Source organism: Notamacropus eugenii, chromosome 2 (genome assembly GCF_028372415.1).
Source record: "Notamacropus eugenii isolate mMacEug1 chromosome 2, mMacEug1.pri_v2, whole genome shotgun sequence".
NCBI classification, from domain to species: Eukaryota; Metazoa; Chordata; class Mammalia; order Diprotodontia; family Macropodidae; genus Notamacropus; species Notamacropus eugenii.
Window position 1 is genome coordinate 287096348 of NC_092873.1, and position 23647 is coordinate 287119994.

Sequence of the window (23647 nt, forward strand, 5' to 3'; positions counted from 1 at the left end):
TTTAAGGTGTCAAGAGGTCTTTATTGAGATTATAGCACAGTTACACTTCTAATACCCTTTTCCACTTTTATACAATAGTTAAAAATGTTTGCTACAGTGCACAGACAGTTTAGCAATTATCAGAACCAAAGCTCAACTGCATCTTAAATAAATAATAACCTATCATAATTTAAAGTAAAATAACTGTACAGTATGAAAATAAAAATACATAACATTAAGATCTACAATTCTGTGGAAACAAAATTGTAATTCTGCATTACATAAATCTTGCAAGGAAAAAAATTCAAATAAGCTTTTGGATCAAAGTCAGTATTTTCCATTTTTCTTAATTATCATGCAGACATAGCATTTCAAGCCATGCTACAGTCTATCGTTAAGTTTTTAATGGTTTTATTTAAGAGGAGAAAAATGCTTGCCAGTAGATTGTACCATCAACTGCTGCATCAGATAATTGCTGATAATCTGCTTCTTCTACAGTACATTTTAGAGTGGAGGTATACTGTTGCATTCAAAAAAAAAGGAAATTAAATGTCTGAAGCAAACACATTTTACCTTTTAGTCTGAAACAGATTAGAAAATAAAATAATCATCATCTGCCTGGTTTAAAAGAAAAGGCCTATACCTCATAATGAATCAAACCAAGAAGCAGTTGTATATTCATTTTTAGTCCCATAAAATGATACTTACATATTAAAAACAACCATGAAACTTTTGAGAGGCATACAAAAAACTTACCCCTAAATAAGTGATGCATACAATGGAACTGTGAGAACAGCAAGTCATTTTTGTTTATGTTTAATCTGTCTGGAACTAATTTAATTACATATATCAATTTTATTAAAGTATAGCTCAATTTAAATTTATATAGAAAACTGTCATTTAGGCAAAGAACAAGGAATGCATTTTAATACTAAATTGTAAACACATTATCAACCTTAACTTTGAGTGCACAGTGACAACTTACAGGTTTTTCCAACATACTTTGGCAACAAGACTACAATAGGTCACAGCAGCATGAATTCACATGGAAGACTGAAAGCACTGCAAAGTAATACTACACACCCGTCCCCCCTAAGCAATGAGATAAACTGGGGTGAGTGCCTCCTCTTGCTAAATCCCTCTCCCACTCAGATGCTGCTTGTTTGAACCTGCTTTAAAAAGAAAAAAACACCAAAAACCCCACAAAAAACCCAATTCGGTCATCTTCAATCTCTGTGCTTTATCTGCATAGGTTGCCTATGGGTGTGTTCTAACCACTGTAAGTCCAGAGGGTTACAGTTCTGTCAGCCGATGATGACAAAAAGGAAAGATCCCGAGTGTGCCACCTGCACTGAATCACCTTGTCCTTGTGCTCCCCTACCACCATAATGGGAAGCTGCTTGGTGAGGTCCCCTAAAAAAAATATTGATTGACAGCTATTAAAATAAACTGAGTAAATTTTATAGGTTCCTGAATAAGATTTCCTTATTTACTCATTCAAAGGCTACATAAATGCAATGTTAACTTGCATTTTATTTTAGTTCACTATAAAAATACATATCACACTACATTACTATAATTAGATAACATTAGCAGAGTTAAAACTGCTGAACAGTTCAACATGATTGGATAATGTTTGCATAGATGAAATTGGATTAAATAAACTGTTCATTACAGACCTATCATAGAAAATTAATTTATCCAACACCATTTATTAAGTGCTCTCATGTGCAAAACACTGTGAAAACAGAAATAAATAAGAATGCAAAGGATAAATTAATAGAATCTTTTCTGAATCTTCTAGCATTCTCAGCTCATAATGAAACGATACAGTGTAGTGAAGGTCAATTTAGATATTTAATAAAACAAATAATTCTGTACTAAAAATTACAGCAACCATTCCAATTATTAAAGGTTAGAATACTATTTACTAGGTTATACATTAAAACATCTCTAAGAATATGTTAATGTTATAAAAGTCAAATTAAAAAATGTTTTAGGAAATATGAATACTAGACTAACAAGAAGGAGAAAATGGTGACAAAGAGAATCTGAAAATGGAAAGGGAAACATAAATATAAATCTAGTCAGAAGTATTAAGATAAATTACCTTGTAAGTCTGTCACTTTTATTTTCATATCATAAGATCCTGTAAGTAAATAATGAGCTCCCGGAGAGAATCTAACAGAGCGAACATCACTGGAATGAGGATGATAACTCTGTACCATTCGTCCTCCTCTGATGTCATATAACATGCAGCTAGAATCTTCCTGACCAGTAGCTAAGAGACGGCCACTAGGATCAACAGCTACTGATGCCACTGCACTGCCTAAACAAAGTTTTTTTTTAAAATTAGAGATTTATTTCATTCTTTAAACCAACCCAAATTCATTGTAAAAGTAATAAAAACTCACTTTTAAAAAGTACTTTAAGATTTACAAAGCTCATTACTCACAACAATCCAGTGAAGTAAGAAATAATAAACACAGCTAGGTGGCACAGTGGATAAGGTGCCAAAGTGTTGGGCCTAAAGTCAGCAAGTCCTGAGTTCAAATCCAGTCTCAGACACTTACTAGCTGTGTGACCCTGGGCAAGTCACTTCACTTCTGTTTGCCTCAATTTCCTCAACTATGGAAATAAGGATAATAATAGTCCTACTTTCTCAGGGTTGTTGTAAGAATAAAATGAGATATTTGTGAAGTGCTTAACATAGAGTATGGCATGTACTAGGTGCTACATAATGCTTATTCTTTCCTCTCCCCTTCCACCACCACCTACTTTGTAAAAAGAATAAAGGGTAGAGAAGAAAAAGTACAAGAGGAAATGATGGCAGGAAAAAAAACAAATCAGCAATTCTAACCATGAGTGTGAATGAGACAACTTTATAAGGTTAGTAAAACAGAGGTGAGTAAAATGGATTAAAAAGTAGAATCCAACAATATGTTATAGAACAAATATATTTGAAATTAAGATTCACACATGAGTTAAAATGAGGGAATGGAGCAGAATTTATTATGTCTCAGGTGAATTCAAAAAAGCAAGGGCAAAGGAAAGCTGGAGCAGGTCCCAGGGAACTGAATCCCTGGTAGCAGTGGCAATTCCCAGATCTCTCAGCCCAGGAGGGGGTTATTTCAGAACTGGGGGAGAGACAAGTGCAATGCTGTGCAGGGCCTGCCATGACAGCAGCAGCTGCTCCTGGGGCTGTCAGCCACAAAAAACAAGGTGGTAATCATGGTCTTAGGCAAAGGAAGAAGGAAGAGTTGAGCTAAGAACCTACACTATGCTTAAAAGCACCACATGTAAAGAAATAAAAGCAATACTGTACATATATATATATGTATATGTGTGTATATACATATATACATGTATGTATGTGTGTGTGTGTATATATATATGTACTGAATAAAGGAAAAGTTAATTCAATTCAGAGAGAAACAGAGGGCAAAACTGTAATAGTTGGGGACCTCAATGTGCCTCTTTCAGACCTACACAAACCAAGTTAAAAGATAAAAAAGAAGGAAGTTCAGGACCTAAATAGAACTTTAGAAAAATTAGATATGATGCATCTCTAGTGATTACTAAATGGGAACTGACCATGTACACAGGCATAAAAAAAGCACAAAAATGCAGGCAAATAAATAAATGTTAGGTGCATCTTTTTTACTGGGCACAAAGCAATAAAAATTATAACCAATAAAGAGCCATTGAAGAAAAAATTCAAATGAAGATTTGAAGACTTAAATAATCCTCAAGAATTGGTGAGTCAAAGAACAAATCATAGAAATGAAAGATAATTTTATCCACAAAAATGTGACAATAAACCAAAACTTTCGCAATACAGCCAAAGGAGTCCTTAGTGAAAATTTACCTCTAACTACTCTCATCAACCAAAAAAAAAATATCAATACATTATTAAGCATAAAACTAAAAATAACAATAAAAGCAACTTCGTTTCCTTCAAAATGATAAGATGAGGGAGTTTAAGGAATACTTCTCCACAGCCAGATTATCAAGGACAATTATGTGTTCCTTGTCTAACCCTTCCTGGAAGTCAGGCTTTAATGGGGGAGGGGAGCAAAAAAAAGGCCCTGAAGAGACAGAAGGGAAACCTGATCTTTGCCAGGGGGTTGGAAGAATATCTCACTGTCACAAAAAAATAAGAAAAAAACATTTTATTTTTCACAAATTATATATATAATATATTAATATATATCATTTTTATAATTTTAATGAAAAACAAAAACAATAAATAAATAATTTTTAAAAAACAATTTGAACCTCTACTAGAAGTGAACAGTTAGCCAGCCATCTTCCAGGGAATGATAAAGCACAACTACTAAAGCTGTGTAGAAGTGGTACTGAGGCAACCATTTCATGACCTGATAACAGCAAAGAAGTTTATCTTTCCAAGACATGTTTAAGACATAACAGAGAAACTCTCAACGTTTGCAAAAAAGGACAACTACCGAACTTCTGATATTCATTTTGATAAAAATGATACTACCAGAAAGAGTTTTAAAAGTATCATCATTAAAAGGTCATTAGTTACTTTGGAGAGAGAGCAGTGGAGTGATCTCTTAATTGCCAAATATGATGGCCTTTTCTTAATGCTCATCTTTTTTGACCCCTCTACCTTTTGACACTAATGACCACCCTTTCCTTCTGGACACTCCTCATCGGGCTTTGGGATGCTGCTCTCTCTTGGTTCTACTCCTGTCTTAACTGGTCCTTCTCAATATCATCATCCATACCCTGTGGATGTGGGTGTACCCCAAGGTTTACCCTAGACCCTCTTCTCTCTCTACGCACTCGCTTGGTGACCTCATCAGTATCCAAAGGTTTATTTATCATCTCTATTCAAATTATTTCAAGATATATATATATTTATCCATTCCCAGTCTCTCTCCTGAACTCCAATCACACATCTCTACTTACTGAATATTTCAGAATCAATGGAACACAGGAACTTAAAGTTAATAGGCTGAAAAAAGGTTACTATTTGAGCAATATTGTGACCTGTAATTCTATTTGCCAACCGTACCAGCATCCTTCCAGTCACCCAGGTTTATAACCTTGCTGTGTTATCTTTGACTCCTCTCTCTCCCTCACCCTACATAACTGATCATCTGCCCATCTTATCATTTCTACTTCTATAACATCTCTCAAAACCATCCCTTCTTACCCATTCTCACAACAGGTGAGAATGCAACAGTCTTCTAATTGGTTTCCCTGCCTCAAGTTTCTCTTCTCCCATCCATCCTTAGCTGCCATAGTAACATTAGCAAAGCACAGATCCAACCAACAAGTCACTCCCCACTCAAATTTCAATAGCTCCCTATTGTCTGTAGGACCAAATCTAAATCTTTCCCCAACCTACCTGTCTAGTCTTATTATACCTCTCCTCACACTTTATGATCCAGCCAAACTAGCCTTCTTATGTTTTTCACAAATGATATCACATCTTCTGTCTCCTTGTCTTTGCATTGGTCAATATGCCCTTCTAATTTTTAAAGAGTCCCTTGTTTCCTCAAAACTGAGCTCAAGTACCACTTTCTATATGGAGTTATTCCTCATTCTTTGGCTACTAGTGCCCTCTCTACCCCTCAAAGATAAATTTGTATTTATTCTTTGTGTATATACATATGTACATCTAATATATACTTATTTTTATATATGTAAATATATAATATACACAAATATCTCCTCCAATAGAGTGTAACTCCTAGAGGCCATGGTCTACTTCCTTTTTGTCTTTGTACCACCACTCCCTAGAAGATGGTAGGTACATAATAAATGCTTGTTGATTGTGATGCCAGTTTACAAAGGGTTAAGAAGTGAAGGCAACCAGTATGGGCAGATTTTTCTAGGAATTTGGCTAAGAAATGAAGGAGAAATATAGAATAATAACTTAAGGGGATGGCAGCAGGGTCTAGTGAAGATTTTTTTCAGGATTGGACAAGTGGATAGGTTCATAAGCAAATTAGAATATGAGAAGATGACTATGAAGATAATATTCTGAAGAAGAAAGGAAGGGATGGAACACGTAGAGAAGTTGACCTTGATAAAGAGAAGAACATCTTCCAACACAAACTGGAGTAAAAGAGGAAAGAATGTTGGAGGTTACCAGGGGTTTGTGAGATGTAAAGAAGAGGAAGGGCTTACAGCAAATGACCTCATTTTTCTTGGTAAAGTAGGAGGTAGGGTCCTTAGCTAAAACAACTGGGGACAGAGGTGGTGCTGGAAGCTTGAGAGGAGATGATTTGAAACAGCTTTTGTGGAGAGTGGACTATAGAATCAATTAAGGTGAAGCAGAAGTATACACTGTTGTGTGAGACCCAGTGGAAACTCCATGACATATGTCTGTAGTATACCTAGTTAGCATGGTTGTGTGATTTCACCAGCTTTGTTCAGGTACATGAGTCAGAGCAAAGAAGACAGATGAGGGGGATCCAGTGTTGGGATTTCACAAGTTATGGATAACAATAAGACAAGGGAACAAAGGAATGTGAATGTAGAGAATAGAATAGGTTGAACTGGTTAACTAAAGGGTGGAGACTGGGAAGGGAAAGAAGTGAAGCCAGAGCAGATGGTCTGGTAAAGTCCAAATGGTAGATGGATTGAAATATATGGTGAGAATGAAAAACCTCCTGGTTTCAGAGAGAAGGAGAGGAAAGGAAAGGAAGTGAAGATAACAAGTACAGACAGCTATTTCAAGGAGTCTGAATAAGAAATAGAAGAGAAATACAGGATCATAGCATACAGTAAGGTTTCTTTTCAAGATAAGGGAGAGTTGGATATGTTTATTGTTTCAGTAAGAAAAGAATAACAGAGAGAAAGAGAATATAATTATGAAAAAGATAAAACAATATATTTGGATAAAGGAGTTTCAGAAATCATCACAGAAGTGAAACACTTTTGAGTGATAGAAAGATCAAGGATGTAATCACTCCTGAGTGTAAGTGAGATGGAATGGAAAAATAAGTCACAGCATTGAGAAGACAAAGGACCTCAAGGTTAGAGTGTTTAAGGGAACCTCAACACATATGTTAAACTATCCTTGTATAGTAGTAGGAAGAGGTTTGGGGAGGAAAATTATATGCACTTGAAAAAGGAGAAAGAATGCCCTTGGGTCTGGTAGTTAGCAGCCCCCAGAAACAGGAATGGGTGACAGAATGATCCTGAAGGAGAATTTGCTGAATGACAGTGATAAAGAGAGAGAGTCTGTAGGGGGCAGTGAAGAACAAGGAGCATTTCACCTTCTCTGAGACTTCTTATCAGGGGTGTGAGAGAAGGATCGATCAGGACTGGATCTTCAAGCAGTAGGCTGTAGGTGATCTGTTCAAATAAGAACTGAAATAGATGGCATCTTCCAACTTGGAGATCCTCTGATTCTGTAAAGTGCTAAGGCCACAATTCAAATCCAAACATCCTGACTCCAAGTGCAATATGCTTTTCCACTCTGCAACACTAACTCAAATTAATAGGTCACGGTTCTCCATTTGCTTAGTAGAAAACTCCATTTGCTTGGTAGAAAACTCAGCTTATCAAGAGTATTCAATAACACTAAGAAATTCTTGCTCATAAATTAATTAACAAATATTTATTTTGATACCTATGTGCAAAGCAATGTACTAGGTGCTACAGAAAAGTTCAAAAAATTATCAGACATGGGGCCAGAGGGGATTTGGGCAAGATGGCAGAATAAGTCAGAAAATTCCAAGCTCTCCAGACCTTCTCCACAAACAAAACAAAATAGCACAGGTGAATGTAAAGTGGCAAAAATAAACAAGATGAGGCAGAACAGTGGTCCTCCTGGGACAATTGGAGAAGATCTGAAGAAAGATCCCAGGACAGAAATTTGGCTCAAGTGAAGCATAAACACCTCCAGGCTAACTTCAATGAAACAGCAAGTGGTGAACCCTTATGGTGCCTGTGGTGGCCTCAACTTCAGCCACAGGAATTTTCACCTCCCAAACAGTGGGGGAAGTTGGGGCATCTGAGCAGGGGAAGACTGAGGTCAGCCTCTGCTGACAAAGGTCTCCACATATAACTATGCTGACAAGACAGTCCTGGGCAAGAAGGAATCAACACATGCCTGGAAAGTGCAAAAGCAGTGGGGCAGGGACACTGATGGTTGTGGGCAATTACAGAGAAGCTGAGTTCATGGTCTTGGTTCTAGGCCAGAGGACAGAACTGAAGGTCACAGACACTGAAGGGTTCTTAGGGAGCAAAAGCATTTCCAGCATAGAGTGGCTGGGAGCACTAGATGTGGCTTAGAGAGAGAAAAGAACACAGAGGGTGGGCCCAGGACAAAGGGAAAAAATAACAGTAAGTAAGGACCTGAGGCCAGAGGCACCATCCCCCACACCCCAGGATAAAAGATGATTATAATAATAAACAGCTAAATTTTTTTTAAATGAGCAGGCAAAGCAGATATAACTAACCACAGAAAGTTACTATGGGAATAGAGAAGATCGGCATTCATCTTCAGTGGAAGATACTGAAGCAAAAAAACTCTCTTCTCCCCTAAAGAGTAACGTCAAATGGTTACCTGCCCAAGAAGAATTCACAGAAGAATTCAAAAAAAAAAAAAAGAAGACTTCAAAAATCAAATAAGAAAAATTAAGGAAAATCTGAAGACCAGATCAAGAATAGAAAACAAAAGAATAATTGTACTACCTGAAAGCTATGACCAAAAAGGATCTTGATACAATTATACAAGAAATAATTAAAGAAAATTGTCCTGAAGTGTTAGAACAAGAGGGGAAAAGTAGAAATAGAAAAAAATGCACCAGTCACCATCCGAAAAAGATCTTTTGAAGAAAACCTACAGGAATATCATAGCCAAATTCCGAAACCCTCAGGTTAAGGAGAAAATATTATAAGCAACAAGAAAAAATGATTCGGCTATGGTGGAGCCACAATTAGAATTACACAAGACCTAGCAGTAGCCACCCTAAAAAACTGCAGGTCTTGGAACACTATATATTGAAGAACACAAGAACAAGTTACAGCCAAAAACATCATATCCAGCAAATTTAAGCATAATTCTGAACAAAAACAAAAAAAGGACATTCAACGAAGTGACAAACTTTCAGGATTTTTTTGCAAAAAGATGACATACAAGATCCAAAAGAAATATAAGGTAAACATCAAAGACAAATTACAAGGGACTCAATAAGGACAATTTTTTTTTACTTTTTATATGTGGAAATGTAAATTGTATGTCAAAGAAAGAGTGGAGTAGTGATGAGTATGATATGATTCTAAACAGCAAAATGATGTAGGAAAAGCTAAAAAGAATAATTATACAAATGAGGAATGAGAGGAACAACAATACAGAAGAATTAGATGGAGGAGAGCGTAGTTCTGGAACCCCACTCTCAATGGAAATATGTTAAAGAGGGAACAATACATACATATCTAGAAAGGTATAAAAGTCTTCTAAATTCAGAAAGAGATAAGAGGGCAAGGGGATAAGGAGAAGGGAGAGAATACAGGAGGGATAGGGAATAGGATAAGGGGGATGTAGAAGGTTGTGTAGATTAACAGGAATGAGATAAAGAGGGAACAATGTATATATTTACAAGTGTACAAAAATCTTCTAAATTCAGAAAGAAATAAGAGTTGGAAGGAGAGGACAAGGGAGGGATTCTTTGGGGTAGGTTAAGGAATAGGAGGAAAAGATAGCAGAAGTAAAGTAGAGAAATGAGGAGGGATGGGAATAGGGTGAGAAGGATAGTGAGGAAACCAGAAAGGAGGAAAATATATAACAAGTAATTATAGTTTAGAATGTGAATGGAATGAATTTACCCACAAAATGGAAACGGATAGTGGATTAAAAATTTGAATTCAACAAGATGTTGCTTTTAGGAAATGCTATAAAAAATGAGATATACACAAACACAAAATGTCAGAAGTAAAATTTATTATGTAAAAAAGCAGGGATAGTCATCATGATCTCAGATAAAGCTAAAATTAGATTTAATCAAAAAAAAAAAAAAAAGGAGAACTACAGTATGTGTCCATAATATTAATCAATAGTTTTAGAACATATAAAATAATTAGACAATTTAAAAAATGACAGTATACCTGCCAAAACAGACACAATAACTATACAGATATAAACACAAAACACCTTTTATACAGAGTTAGTAATATTTATTGTGCATGGGTAGATAAACCTAACATAATAATAATATAATAAAAATATAACACATAATAATTTATATGTAAATTATATAATATATAACAATATAATAATTTTTATGTATAATAAATTAAAATATAATTTAAAATGGACTATTTTACCTAATTAATCTATTTATGTAATACCATTCCAATTAAATTACTTTAAAATGATCTTATTGAGTCAGAAAAAATACTACCAGGATTTATTTGGAAGAGCAGAGGGTCAGGAACTTCGAGAAAACCAGGGGGGGAAAACATGCGAAGGGACTTGATTCAGTAGTATCAGACCTTAAACCATATTATAAGGTGAGAGCAGTGTTGAAGCATAAAATGGTTAATTTTGATTATTTTAAAATATAATTTTCCTGTATAAAACCTATGTAGCCAAGAAAAAAGGGAATGTGAAAAATTGGAAAAAAAAAATTCTCATAGTCTCCCAGAGAGAATGTGATTAGGTCAGAATATTGTTGTAGTGTAAGAAATGATGATTTGGTGGATTTAGAAAAAATATGCAAAGACTTGAACTTACAAAGGAAGATGCTATCCGATAATAAACATAATACAGCTTTACGTACATGCATTTTTATATGTTTACACATGACTGTGTATATATGTATGTATATGTGTGTATATGTATATATATGGGTGTATATATGAATACATGGTATATACATATGTAAAAATATATCTGTGCTTAATTGTAGCCTTCTTTGGGGAGAGGGGGAATAACTTGAAACAGAAATTCATTGCTTTATATTAAATCCTCTCATGTTCTGCTGTGTACATGATAATTTTTTTCTTTTCTTTTTTGTATTTAAGTTTAAATAAATGAAAATATAATGAAAAAATAAAGAAAAAATTATCAGACATGGTCTTTGCCCTCAAAGCTTACAATCTAGGAGAAACAGAATAAGAAAAAGTTATATAATAAAAGATTTTAAAACATTTATTAAGCACAAACTTTGTGAAACAAATAGTACTAGTCCAGTGGTGTACAAAAAAATTTTTTTTAAGTATGCTGCCTATTCAGGGAATAAGACATTTATATAATTTAGTAGAGGAGAGATCAAACAGAATGGACACATTCAAGGAGAGAAGAATTACTTCTAACTAGAAGGATAAGAGGATTCATATGAAAGAGGTGATATTTGAGATAGATCAATAAAGATGTTACAAGGTAGTACATGATTAATTTTTCAAATAAACAGTATGGATAATGTGTTACAATTTCAGAAAAATGGACAATGATTCTGTCCTTCAGTAACTGAGAAGGTTTCACACAGAAAGATATGATTTGGATTTTGCAGGACAGGTAGGATTTAAATAGATGCAGTTAATTCTAGGCAAGGAGAATTATATGAGCAAACCAGTGTGGAAGCAGGAGAGCAAAAGATATGTTTGGAGGAGAGTGAAAACACTAGTTTAGCTAGTAGGTTTTTTATTCCTTTAATTCACTTTTTTTTCAATTACCAAGCATTTATTTAGCTGGTAGGTTTATGATGGGAGTAGGAAATAATTCTATTAAGATAAACAGAGGCTTGATAATACAAATCTTTGAATGTCAGGCTAAAGAGCCCACATTTTATTTACAGAACAAAAGTAACCACTGAATATTTCTAAAAGTGATATAATAAAAATTGTGTTTTTAGAAAATTAGTTTTGTAATTGCACATATTATAAAATGGACAAAGTGAAGGTTAGAGTCAGTAATAAAAGTTTGGAACAGAAAATCTAAGTAAAGGGTAAAAATTTTCCTGAAATAGAATGTTAGCAGTAAAGATGAGAAGGAAGGGGTGACACTTAAGACATTTTGAAGAGACAGCAATACTCAGTAACTGATCAGAGGAGAAAGCTATCAAAGATTACTGAAAGATTTAAAACCTAGGTGGCTATTACCAGTAACAGAAACAGGAAAGCCAGGAAAAGTTGTTTTAGACACCTTAAGTATAGGATGACTTGGGGGCATCCACATGAAAAAGTTCATGAAATATGGGACATAAGTTAAAACAGAAGACAAAGATTTAAAGGTCGTTACTCTACAGAGGTAATAATCAGAAACTGTGCACATAGATAAAATAGCCAATAATGCACATATAGGGAAAAACAGACGTCCAAACCTTGGGATATGTCTATGTTTGCAGAAAGGAAGAGGTGTGAATGAAGAAAGTAGAAGAGTGATCAGGGATGACAGGAAGAAAAGGATAGCAGACCAACACTGAAACTAAGGATTCAAAAGTGTCAAGGAGGGTGCAGACAAAGAGTGCTAATACAAAATAAGCAAAGAACATTGCTAAAACATAAGGAAGTTCAGACTGAGATAAGTCCACTGGATTTGGTGATTAGGAGCTTACTGATGGCAATCAAGTTCTGTTTCAATGAGGGAAAAGGAAACAAGTCAGATTGCTTAAATTCAAGGAGATAGGGTAGTTAAAAAAGGTCGCAGCAAGTAGAAGTTTGACAATCGATAAATGGCATGTTAACTACAGAGGACAATGTTAGTATAAAAGTTAATATGATAAGCAATTATCACAGAGTCCTGGACTTAGAGTCTCTAAGATTTGAATTCAAATTCTACTGAGATTTGCTAGGTATGTGAGCCAACTCAGTTTACTCATCTGTAAAATGCAGAAATACTTGCAGCACCTACTTCATTGGATTGTGGTGAATTTCAACTGAGAAAAGAAATGCTTCTTAGACCTTAACACACTATGTAAATAATTATAATCACTATTATTTCTTTAAATTACATGAATAAAGAGGCCATCGGAAAAAAACATTTACCTAAGAATCAAAAGGTCTGAGGTTTTAGTACTGGCTTTGTGACAAACTTCCTATAGGACCTTGTGCAAGTCCCTTAATTTCTCTAGCCTCAGTGATAACAACTACCCTATTTATCTCAAAGAATTATTATGAAGAAAAATATCATAGCAGGAATCATTGAGAGCTGGAAGGGACCTTCAAGAAATATAAAACCACTTAGAAAAAATGTAAAAGCTCTACAGGAACATAAAGCATTAACATTATCATTCCAATCATTAAAAACAGGAATAAAAAATTCAGAGTAAATTTTAAATTTGATATTATATGCAATTATTCAGTTAGGTTCAAGAAAAACCTACCAGTTCCATGGAACGTTGTGCCGACAACGCGAACACAGCTTGGTACTCGCAGGTCCCAGAATCTGACGGTCTTATCTTGGGAACCAGATGCAATCATCCATCCACTCCAAGTATAAAGTGCTAAAATATGACCTGTATGTAAAAAAGATCACATGGCATGTTACCATAGAATAAAACTCCTTCCCAAACAGATAAAATTCAGTACTCAATAACTGGGAATGGACAGAGAATGGGCTATTCTGAGTAACAGTGATTTACCACATGTCTCAAATGTGGATAAACAATTTTCAAAGAATTACAATGTAATAATAAACACCACCCTACACAGAAATCCTACATTCTGTTGTCCTGTTCAAGTGTGGAGGTGATACTGTGTAGGTGAAGGTGATGCCACCAGAAAGCTAGAAGGTTTTTAAATATCAGCCTGGTGACAGACAGCATATCTTTTACTAGAGATTAAGCCTAGGTAGTTCACAGAGGCCACTCACCTGATGAGTTATCCCATGATGATTTTTTTTTAATCAGAATCATGAAAGCCATATACTAATATGTTAGTGAGTTATGATGTAAATGAACAAAGTGAATAACTACACTGGTGACAACCTAGATCTTTGAAGTAATGTATATAATGTTAAACATGTTAACAGGAGATATTGTGACAGAATGGATAGTAGTGCTGAACTAGAGTCAGAAAGTTCTCAGGTTGAATCCTGCCTCTGACACTTAGTTGTGTGATCTTAGAAAAAAATTTAATCTTTCTGTGCCCCAGTTTCTTCCTTTGTAAAATGGGGATTACACTTGTATTCAACGTCAGAGGAATGGTGTGACACTCAAATAAGCCCGTGTATGTAAAGTGATTTGCAAACTTTAAAACACCATACATCTAATGTAGTAGTAGTAGTAACAATATTAATGGGTTAGTCAACAAACTCTACTGTCTTACTACTAAACATTGTGCTAATGCTGGGGATACAAAGAAAGAGAAAACTAGTCCCCGATCTCAAGCAGTTCACATTCTAGTAGAAGAGACATATAAATAACTAGGTATAAACAAGATCTATATGGAGGAGATGGAATGGATGAGAGGGCAAGGCATTAACAGCTGGGGGGAATTGGGAAAACCTCCTGAAGAAGGTAACATTTGAGCTAAGGCCTGAAGGAAGCCAGAGAAGATAAAAGGTGAAGGTGAAGAGGGCAAACATTCCAGGGATGAAGAGCAGTTAGCACAAAAACACAAAGACTCAAGATAGAATGCCCTTTGTCAGGACAGGCAAGTAGAGCAGTGTGGCTGGATTACAGAGTACATGGAAGAAAGTCAAAGTGTAAGAAGTCTGGAAGGAAAGGGTCAAGTTTTGAAGGGCTTTAAAAGACAGAGAGCTTTATGTTTGACCCTAAAGGTAATAAGGAGCCACCAGATTTTACGGAGTAGATGACATGGTCAGACCTGGACTTTGGGAAAATAACTTTGGCAAACTGTGTAGAGGATGGATTGGAAAAGGAAGGAACTTTTTGTTGTTTAGTTGTTTTTCAGTCAGGTTCGACTCTTTGTGACCTCATTTAGGATTTTCTTGGCAAAAATACTTGCCACCTGCCTTCTCCAGCTCATTTTGACAAATGAGGAAACTAAGGCAAAAAGGGTTGAGTGACTTGTCCATGGTCACACAACTAGTAAGTGAGATTAAATTTGACTCCAGGCGGGGTGCTCTATCCACTGCACACCTAGCTGCCCCTAACAGATACCAGGGACTAGAGTCCTTATGCTCCACCCCTTGCCTTACTTCAGCTTTGTTGTTTTTTCAGTTGTATCTTTTTGGCAGAGAAACAAGCGTGATTTGCCATTTCCTTCTGCAGCTCATTTTACAGATGAGAAAACGGAGGCAAACAAAACAGGATTAAGTGACTTGCCCAGGATCACACAGCTATTAAGTGTTTGAGGCCTGATCTGAACTCAGGAAGATGAGTCTTTCTAACTCCAGGCCCATTTCTCTATCCACTGTACAACCTAGCTGCCCCTCCTTAAGGAGGGACTTAAGGGAAACCAATTAGAAGGCTACTGCAATAATACAAGTCATTATATATATATATATATATATATATATATATATATATATATATATATATATATATATATATATATATATATATATATATATATATATATATATATATATATATATATATATATACATACATATATATATATATATCCTTTCCTATATTCATACAACATACACACACACACACACACACACACACACACACACACACACACACACACGAGATGTGAAGGTAGAAATGACAAGATGTAGCCACAAAATGGATACATGGAATGAGAGTGAGTTGTGAATGACAGTGAGGTTGCAAGCCTGAGTAACCTGAGCAAGAGTAAAAGTGGAAGGTTTCAGAGGAAAGACAATGAGTTTTGTTTGGATATGATGAGTTCTGGATGCCAACCAGACATTTAGTTAGAGATGTACAAAAGGGAATTGGTAATGAAAGACTGGAACTCAGGAGAAAGACTAGGGCTAGATATATAAACCTAGAAACCATCTGCATAAAGATGGTCATTGAATGATCTTTCTTTAGTCAAACTGTACTCTAGATAATTATTCATTATAAGCACCAAATACTGATAGCAAAATACATGAGCCTAATTAATGAAAATCTGGTGTAGAGAAAAGTAATACTACAGAATTATTCAAAATTCACAATTTAAAATAGTGAAGTATATCTTAAAACGGAGAAGTGTCTTCAAATGAAATGTATTCTTCACAATTCCACAATAAAATAGACTTCAAACTTATTAAACTTAGACCCTAAGGATTTGACCTTTGACTCTATGATGCCATCATCTGGGGGGAAAAAGACCTAACTGTACAAAATTATTCTAGTAGCACCATTCATCATAGCAAAAAAACAAACAAACAAACAAACAACAAAACTATCTGTCGGTTTTGTTTTGGAAAGCTTCTGAGAGAGCTGGCCAAAGACCAGCAGGTCTGCAGCAGGGGCTACACTCTTAACCCTCCTCTCCAAATTTTTTCCTTCATGCCAAAGCAGAATCTTCCTTCTGGAAATTCACTCCACACTTGATCTTTTCTCACTGAAAGTACATAATGTTCCAGTGGCCCCTTCTTCTGATGGGCAGATTCCTCCCATAACTCTGTTTTAACAAAAGTACAAAGGTCAGTCATGTCTTCCTTCTTCTCCAGGCTCCACTTCTGACTCTCTGAATTTACTCTACCATCATCTCCTTTTACTTTCTCCACCCACCCTCCCCTTTCAGCTTCCTTTTATGTCTGGTCTTTCCCCATTAAAATGTAAGCTAAGAACAGTCTTTCTTTCTGCTTCTATTTTTATTTCTGGCTTTTAGCAAAGTGCCAGGTACATAGTAGGCATTTACTCAAATTGCATGTCCAATAGACACCTTAAACTCAGTATGTCCAAAACAAAACTCATTATCTTTTCCCCTAACCTTCCTATCCTCCTACTTTCCCTATCACTGTCCAAGACAACACCATCCTCCCAGTCCCTCAAGCTCACAATTTAAGAGTGATCATGGACTACTATCTCTCACAGCATCCCCTCTCTCCTCCCACACCCTCCAAGCTATTTCCAAGGCCTACTGATTTCACCTCAGCAACATCTCTCAAATATTCCCCTTTCTCTCCTTTAACCCTGCTCCAACTCTTGCAGGCCCTCATTACCTCACACCTGGATTACTGTTAAGAGATGGTGGTAAGTCAGCCTGCCTCAAGGCTCTCCCCATTCCAATCCATTCAGTCACAGAAGTGATTTTTCTAAAGCACAAGTCATTCTCATTCTCTCTCCTCTCTTCCTCTCTCTCTTTCTCTCTCTCTCTCATCCACTGGCTCCTTATTGCCTCCAGGAGCTAATATAAAACTCTGTGTTTGATGTTCAAAGTCCTTCATAACCTAGCTCCTTTCTCCCTCCGAAGTCTTCTTTTACCTTATACCCTACCAGGTACTTTCTGATCCAGTCACACTGGCCTTCATGGCTGGTCCATGGCCCCGGACATTTTCTCTGGCTTTTCTCCATCTCTACTCCTCCTCTACTCTAATGGACTCTCAGACTTCCTTTAAGTTACATCTGCACAACTTGGCAGTAGGTAGGAGCCAAAATTAAAACAGGCTAAACTAAACTTCTTCAGGCGCAGATAGACTAAACTAGAGACAGACTGACAATGGTTGGTTGCCTCGGGTCACATGACAATCAGGACACAGTGCACCAGGGCAAGCCTACATTTTTTCTCAGGTCTCCAGAAATCCTTTGGTGGATGGTAAGGGGTCCTTGGGCCATATGCTGTGCAGACCTGCTCTAAGTCCTAACTAAAGTCCCACCTTCTATTGGAAGCCTTTTCCAGCCCCTCTTAATTCTAGTGCCTTCCCTCTGTTAATTACTTCCTATTTGGGGCAGCTAGGTGGTGAGGTGGATAGAGCACCAGTGCAGGAGTCAGGAGGACCTGAGTTCAAATCTCACCTCAGACACGTGACACTCACTAGCTGTGTGACCTTGGGCAAGTCATTTAACCCCAATTGCCTCATCCTGGGTCATCTCTAGTCATCCTGATGAATATCTGGTCACTGGATTCAGATGGCTCTGGAGGAGAAGTGAGACTGGTGACCTGCACAGCCCTCCCTCACTCAAAAACAAAGTCAAGTGCAAGTCATGTCATCATTTCTCTGATGGCATGGTTTTCTTCAGCAACGAAGGACGAACACACTTCCTATTTATCCTGTATACAGCTTGCTTTGTATATATTTGCTTGCACATTGTCTACCCATTAGATTGTAAGCTCCTTGGGTACAGGGACTGTCATATGCCTCTTTTTGTGCTTTAGCACAGTGCCAAGCACATAGCCAGCATTTGATAAATGTTTTCTGATAAATATTTAGTGATTACTAAATGTTTATTAACTTGAAACAACTCATATATCCAAAAACTGGAGAATGACTAAATAAATGATGGCATATGAAAATAATGAAATTTATATTATAAGGAAGGGCAAATATGAATAAAAGATCTATTAAGACTAATATGAAGTAATACACAGTGAAGAAAACACAAACAAAATTTCTAAAACATAACCATGACTACAACTATATAAACAGTATAAACAATAATAACCAAATCCAGAAAAATAAGTAAACAGAAAAAATTGTTCAGAAGGGGACAGAAAAAAACCCCAACGTGATGTGGCTGCTGTCTTATTAAAATTAATATATGATCTTTTAAAAACTGAAAATAATGGAACTTTTCAGTTTTACATATTTTTTTTTTACAAATTATGGTTTATTTTTTAATGTTGTCTAATAGTTACCAACTTTATAATACACTTTTAAAAACTGGCTCTCATAAAACAACTACAATCAAGCATTACATACCAGTGTGACCACTCAGAGCATGGAGGCCCTGTCCTCGTTGACAATCTGTTGTATAAATATTACAATCTCCTGCTCCAGCACTTATCAAAATAGCTCCACCACTTTCGGGACCTTCCATAAAAGCCAAATCTCTAATGGTCCCATCATGCATACTGAATTCCAGATCAGGTCCTGAAACAGTAATTTAAAATTTTGAAAAAAGAAAAACATAAGAACTATGGCATAGGGGCAGCATGATATGAGGAAAAGAACACTGATTTTGAAGTCAGATGATTAAGATTTAACGTCAGCTCTACTATTACCTGTTTAACCTTATGGAAATCATTTAAAATGTTTTGGGTTCCTTTTTCCTCATCTGAGGAGGTTGAACTGAATCTTATGAATTTAAGGAATATTGCTGCATATTACTGTGATAACTTGAGATTATGAAGCTATTTTAAATCTGATACATCCCACTACACATAGCTGGGATTCTCTAAGGTGCTTTTTTTAAATTTAGAATTAGATTTTACTATCTAATTCATTTCTTTGGATAAATTATAACAATATAAACTTGAGAAATCAAAGCATTAATTTCTCATAATTGTTCAAGAAAAATGATGTAATGGCAAAAGATGAATTGCTAAGCGGAAAAAAGAGACTCAAATTAACAACACTTTTTTATTTGACCAAGCTCTTATGACTAGTCCTCATAATCATTTTATAATAGTATTATTGATCCTTTTTCGTCTTCCTCCCCCACCTCCTCTTTCACCTCACTGGAAATGAAAGCTTACAGGACTAGTACTACATTCTTAGGTCTCATCCAAAGAAAAGAAAAGAAATATTAATCAGATGTTAACCAATCCCTTATTAGTACAATCCTGGATATTTATTTAAAACAACATATCCAGGCTCAAACAGCATCTTGTCACATTTAAAGTTTATGAATGAAAAAAGGTCACTGTTATATGAACATTACCTAAGTTATTAAAATATCAAAACTGTGTTAAGTTTCTTAATTTCAGTTAAAATAGTCATAAAATGAAGTGTCTTGTCAGAGGCACAATGGAGAAATTAAATGGATACAAACTTACAAGAAATTCTTGTGCCCTACCTGTTGCATTACAAGTCTCCGCGTTAAAAGGTAGTACTTTGACATATTTGTCATTAGAGCCAGTAGCTAGCAATTGCCCACAAGGACTCCACGCCACACAGTAGATTGATCCCTTATGATGCTTATTCCTCTTAAAACGTACTACTGGCTGCTTGGGAGAGCTATATGCACTAGAAAGAGAAAATAACTATGATATATACTGTAAACTTTCACCTGGTTCATAAATTGCTCAAAATAACATTTTACGAAATAATGTTTATTAACACGTTAAATTTGATTTCTGGTTTAATATTGCTCCTAAATAATGTAAGGATCAGAACAATCTTACTATATCAGACTTGACTTTAGTTGACAAATTTTTTTGATATTTCAAAATCTAGGTGCTTTTTAAAGTTTTCTTTCATCCACATCTGGCTTAAAGGCTCACCGAGCAAATGTGGTATACTATAAAAAAAATGCTAAAAGTAATAATTATCATTTACATAATGTTGTAAGGCTTGCAAATCACTCTATACATGGTCTCATTTGAGCCTCACAACAGTCCTGTGAGGAAGATGCTATCAGTATCCCCATTTTATTGATGAAGACACTGAGAAGCATCTGAGGGAGTATTTGAACTCAGGTCTTACCGACTCCAAGACCAGAACTCTATCTATTATGCTACTTAGCTGCCATCTAGCTAACAAAATCTGTTTCCTCTTCCATTTCTTAAAATTATCAGCACAATAATTTTTTAATGATTAGATTATATCTGTTTTGAAAAGACAAACACCAAACAAGATACCACATCTTTGTCATATACTATTTTTCCCCACAGACATGAAATAAACAATCAGTTATGAGCAGTAGATGGGCTAAGCCAATTAAGTGTCCACACTAAGTCTGGCATCAATAAGGGGAGCCCTCAGGAGCTCCCGAAGCAGGGGCAAATCAGGCAATATATTCTCTAATAGAATAGCAGATCTTAAAATGCAATGTTACATAAATATAAATCATTGGATTTTTTGTTTTTGTTCGGTTGTTTCAGTCACATCCAACTCTTAGCGACCTTTGGGATTTTGGCAAAGATAAGAGAGTGTTTGCCATTTATTTCTCCAGTTCATTTTACAGACGAGTAAAATGAGGCAAACCGTGTAAGTGACCTGCCCAGGGTCACACAGCTAATGTCTTGAGGCCCAGAACTCTCCCCCCTGTGCAGCCTTGCTGCCCATTACTGTTATTGTCATTATTCTATCTGAACCCACACATATTATAAAGGCATAAATGGCATTGTAAAATTAATGGTCACCTAAAACACATACTTATGATTTTTTTTTGTAAAGTTAATCATACACATCTACTTCAAGTATCTCTAAATAAATTTTTTACTTGCAAAAAAAAAGCTAACACAAAATAGCTGATTTTAAAAACAAAATAGAAGAATGACAATGACAGCTGAAAAGGGTCAATGTGACAATTAAAAATTAAGACGGTGATGACTGTCTTTTTGATTGTCATCATTTATACATACCTAGGATCAATGACTTCTGGATAAGCACATACTCTCAAAGTTTTTGAATTTGAGCCAACAGCATACAGATTACCAACCGGATGAAAAGCCACTGCTCGAACAGCTTGTGTGTCTTCTAAGGTGTTAATACAAACAAACTGCTTCTTTGACTTATCACCCTGTAGAAGTAATGTTTTTAAAATTAAATATATATTCAATTTTAAATATATTTCAACTGTATGTTATAGTAAGATTCCTATCTGATCATCATAAGGCTCAATTAACTAGAATCAGATGTTTTCATTGTATAAGACTCAAATTTCCCTAATTTTTATACTTACTTCTCTTTCCTCACAAGTAAACTCAGAAATATTCATGTTTTCTCAAAACATCTTATTTCTTCTGTCACAGTAACAAGATATAGAAACAAATGTATATCAGAAAATGAGCTTTATTTTTTCAAATCAGGAATAGCATCCTGAGAATTTAGGGAAAATTCCATGAAAATGAAAATTAGCAGTATTTTTTATTTTTAGAAGTTGGAGGCATAAAGATTGAGGGTTAAGATCCAAGTAACTGCAAAGATACCTTTTCAAAATTTATTGTGAATATTTTTTTGTTTTTTATTTTGAATATTTTTGTTCTTATGGTTAAAACTAATTTTGTATAATAATTTTTTATTCCTTTGAGTTTTCATGGGATACATAATTATTATCCAAATGTATATATTGTTTTATGGTTTGCAAAGCATGTCACATACATTACTGTATTTGCTCTGTTGTCTTCTTTGATAATTACAAATTTCTGTTGAATTTTTCCATCTAATCATGTAAAAACAGTGATGAGGTGCCACACAAGGAGAGAAAGAGAAAATGGGTAGGAGTGAAATGAATAGTCAATGAAATGACCACAACCTGCTAATAATATTAATGACTGTCTTTACCAAACAGCAAATTCCTCAAACCAAAAGATTATAAAAAGTGAAGACTTTTAAAAGTATTACCTCTTCTCTTGACTTTGATAGAGCACCTGAAGAATCTGAAAAATGTGGCTGAATGACACAATGTTCTGTTGAGCTGTTTGAATAGAAATTCAAATTCATTGTGTTTTGAATATTAGAACCGAAATAAGATCAATTTATAGTTTTCAATCTCTAACTTTTATTAGATCAGTCCACATGCATTTCTTGAACACATATGTCTAGCACTGTTCCATCTATAGCAGACCTGCACAACCTGCAGCCCACCAAAGGATCAAATGAGATAATGTAAAGCGCTTGACACAGAGGTACACAACAAGTCTTATGTAAATTATCATTCTCTATTCCTACCCAGATATATAGATGGGGCCTAGAGCATACACCCTGCCAAGCAGGACTAAATGCTTTCTAAAGACTTCAAGCAATGCAGCACCTAACATAATAACCAACAGGGACAAGATGACAATGAGGATGATGATGACATGTGGTGCTTATTATGTGCCAAGCACTGTGCTAATATCTATACAGAATCAGCTTAGCTAAATGTTAGTAATTTAATATGGATTTGAGAATGGATCGGCATACTAAGATTTGTAGTTCGGAGGACAAGCATTTCCTCTTAGTCTTGAGAGCAATTTGGGACTGTTGTGATTATTGAGTCACAAGGTAGACTTGGGTTACACTTGGGAGTTCTTAAAGTGATACACAAAATCTGTAAGAGACAGACTTGGAGAAAGGATTAGGGATTCCAAGAACTGAGGAGCAGTTCAAACCTGCCTGAGACTTGAGGAAGACAAGCTGGAAGATATCAGTGATATGAAGGGGACTGAAAAAAGAAACTGCAAGGAGGGTTGAGCAGAGACAGGAACCCTCAAGTCATACAAACATCTTATAACAGAGGACTCGGGGCAACATTATAGATTGACTCATCTCTTCAGGGACTGAGGAAAGTTCTATTTTTTCCCCAACTTCTCCTTATGCCTGTCCAATAATAGACACTGTTTACATGCACTGCCTGCCTCTTTACCTAAATATATCCTGTACTCTGATTTTGCTTCAAATATAAAGAGGCCAAAGAGTTAGCTAGAGACACAAAGCCTTAAATTAGGACAAAGAGCTCTGTTTGAATGTTAGGAATTTTTTTAATTGGGAGCTCTGACCTATTGTGATTTAACTAATAACTTTTGCTTTGATATCAACTCCACAAAACCTTTAAAAGAACGGGGCTACCTAGACCTGAAGGCCATTACACAGTCCTTAGGCTAAAAGTGAGCTAGCTAGTTTCAGATGTGTGAAAGGAAGTGGAAGGGTAGAAACAGATGTGATCCAGGTGCACGTCATCTTCACCTCTTTCAAAATGGAAACAATCAAGTACTTCCTGGAGTGCTA

The 23647-nt window shown here is 35.6% G+C and overlaps 1 protein-coding gene across 5 annotated transcripts in view; it reads right to left on the minus strand.

Moving 5' to 3' along the window:
* Positions 1-23647, minus strand: part of WDR47 (WD repeat domain 47) — an 81468-nt gene continuing 57821 nt past the window's right edge. For all 5 annotated transcript variants that reach the window (XM_072644199.1, XM_072644198.1, XM_072644197.1 and 2 more), the window contains exons 9-15: positions 22283-22355; positions 21301-21458; positions 19791-19960; positions 18695-18865; positions 13290-13421; positions 2090-2308; positions 1-1392 (exon numbers count right to left, since the gene is read on the minus strand). In XM_072644199.1, coding sequence (XP_072500300.1) covers positions 1250-1392; positions 2090-2308; positions 13290-13421; positions 18695-18865; positions 19791-19960; positions 21301-21458; positions 22283-22355 — 1066 coding nt within the window. In that variant the 3' untranslated portion in view covers positions 1-1249. The remainder of the gene's footprint in view (positions 1393-2089; positions 2309-13289; positions 13422-18694; positions 18866-19790; positions 19961-21300; positions 21459-22282; positions 22356-23647) is intronic.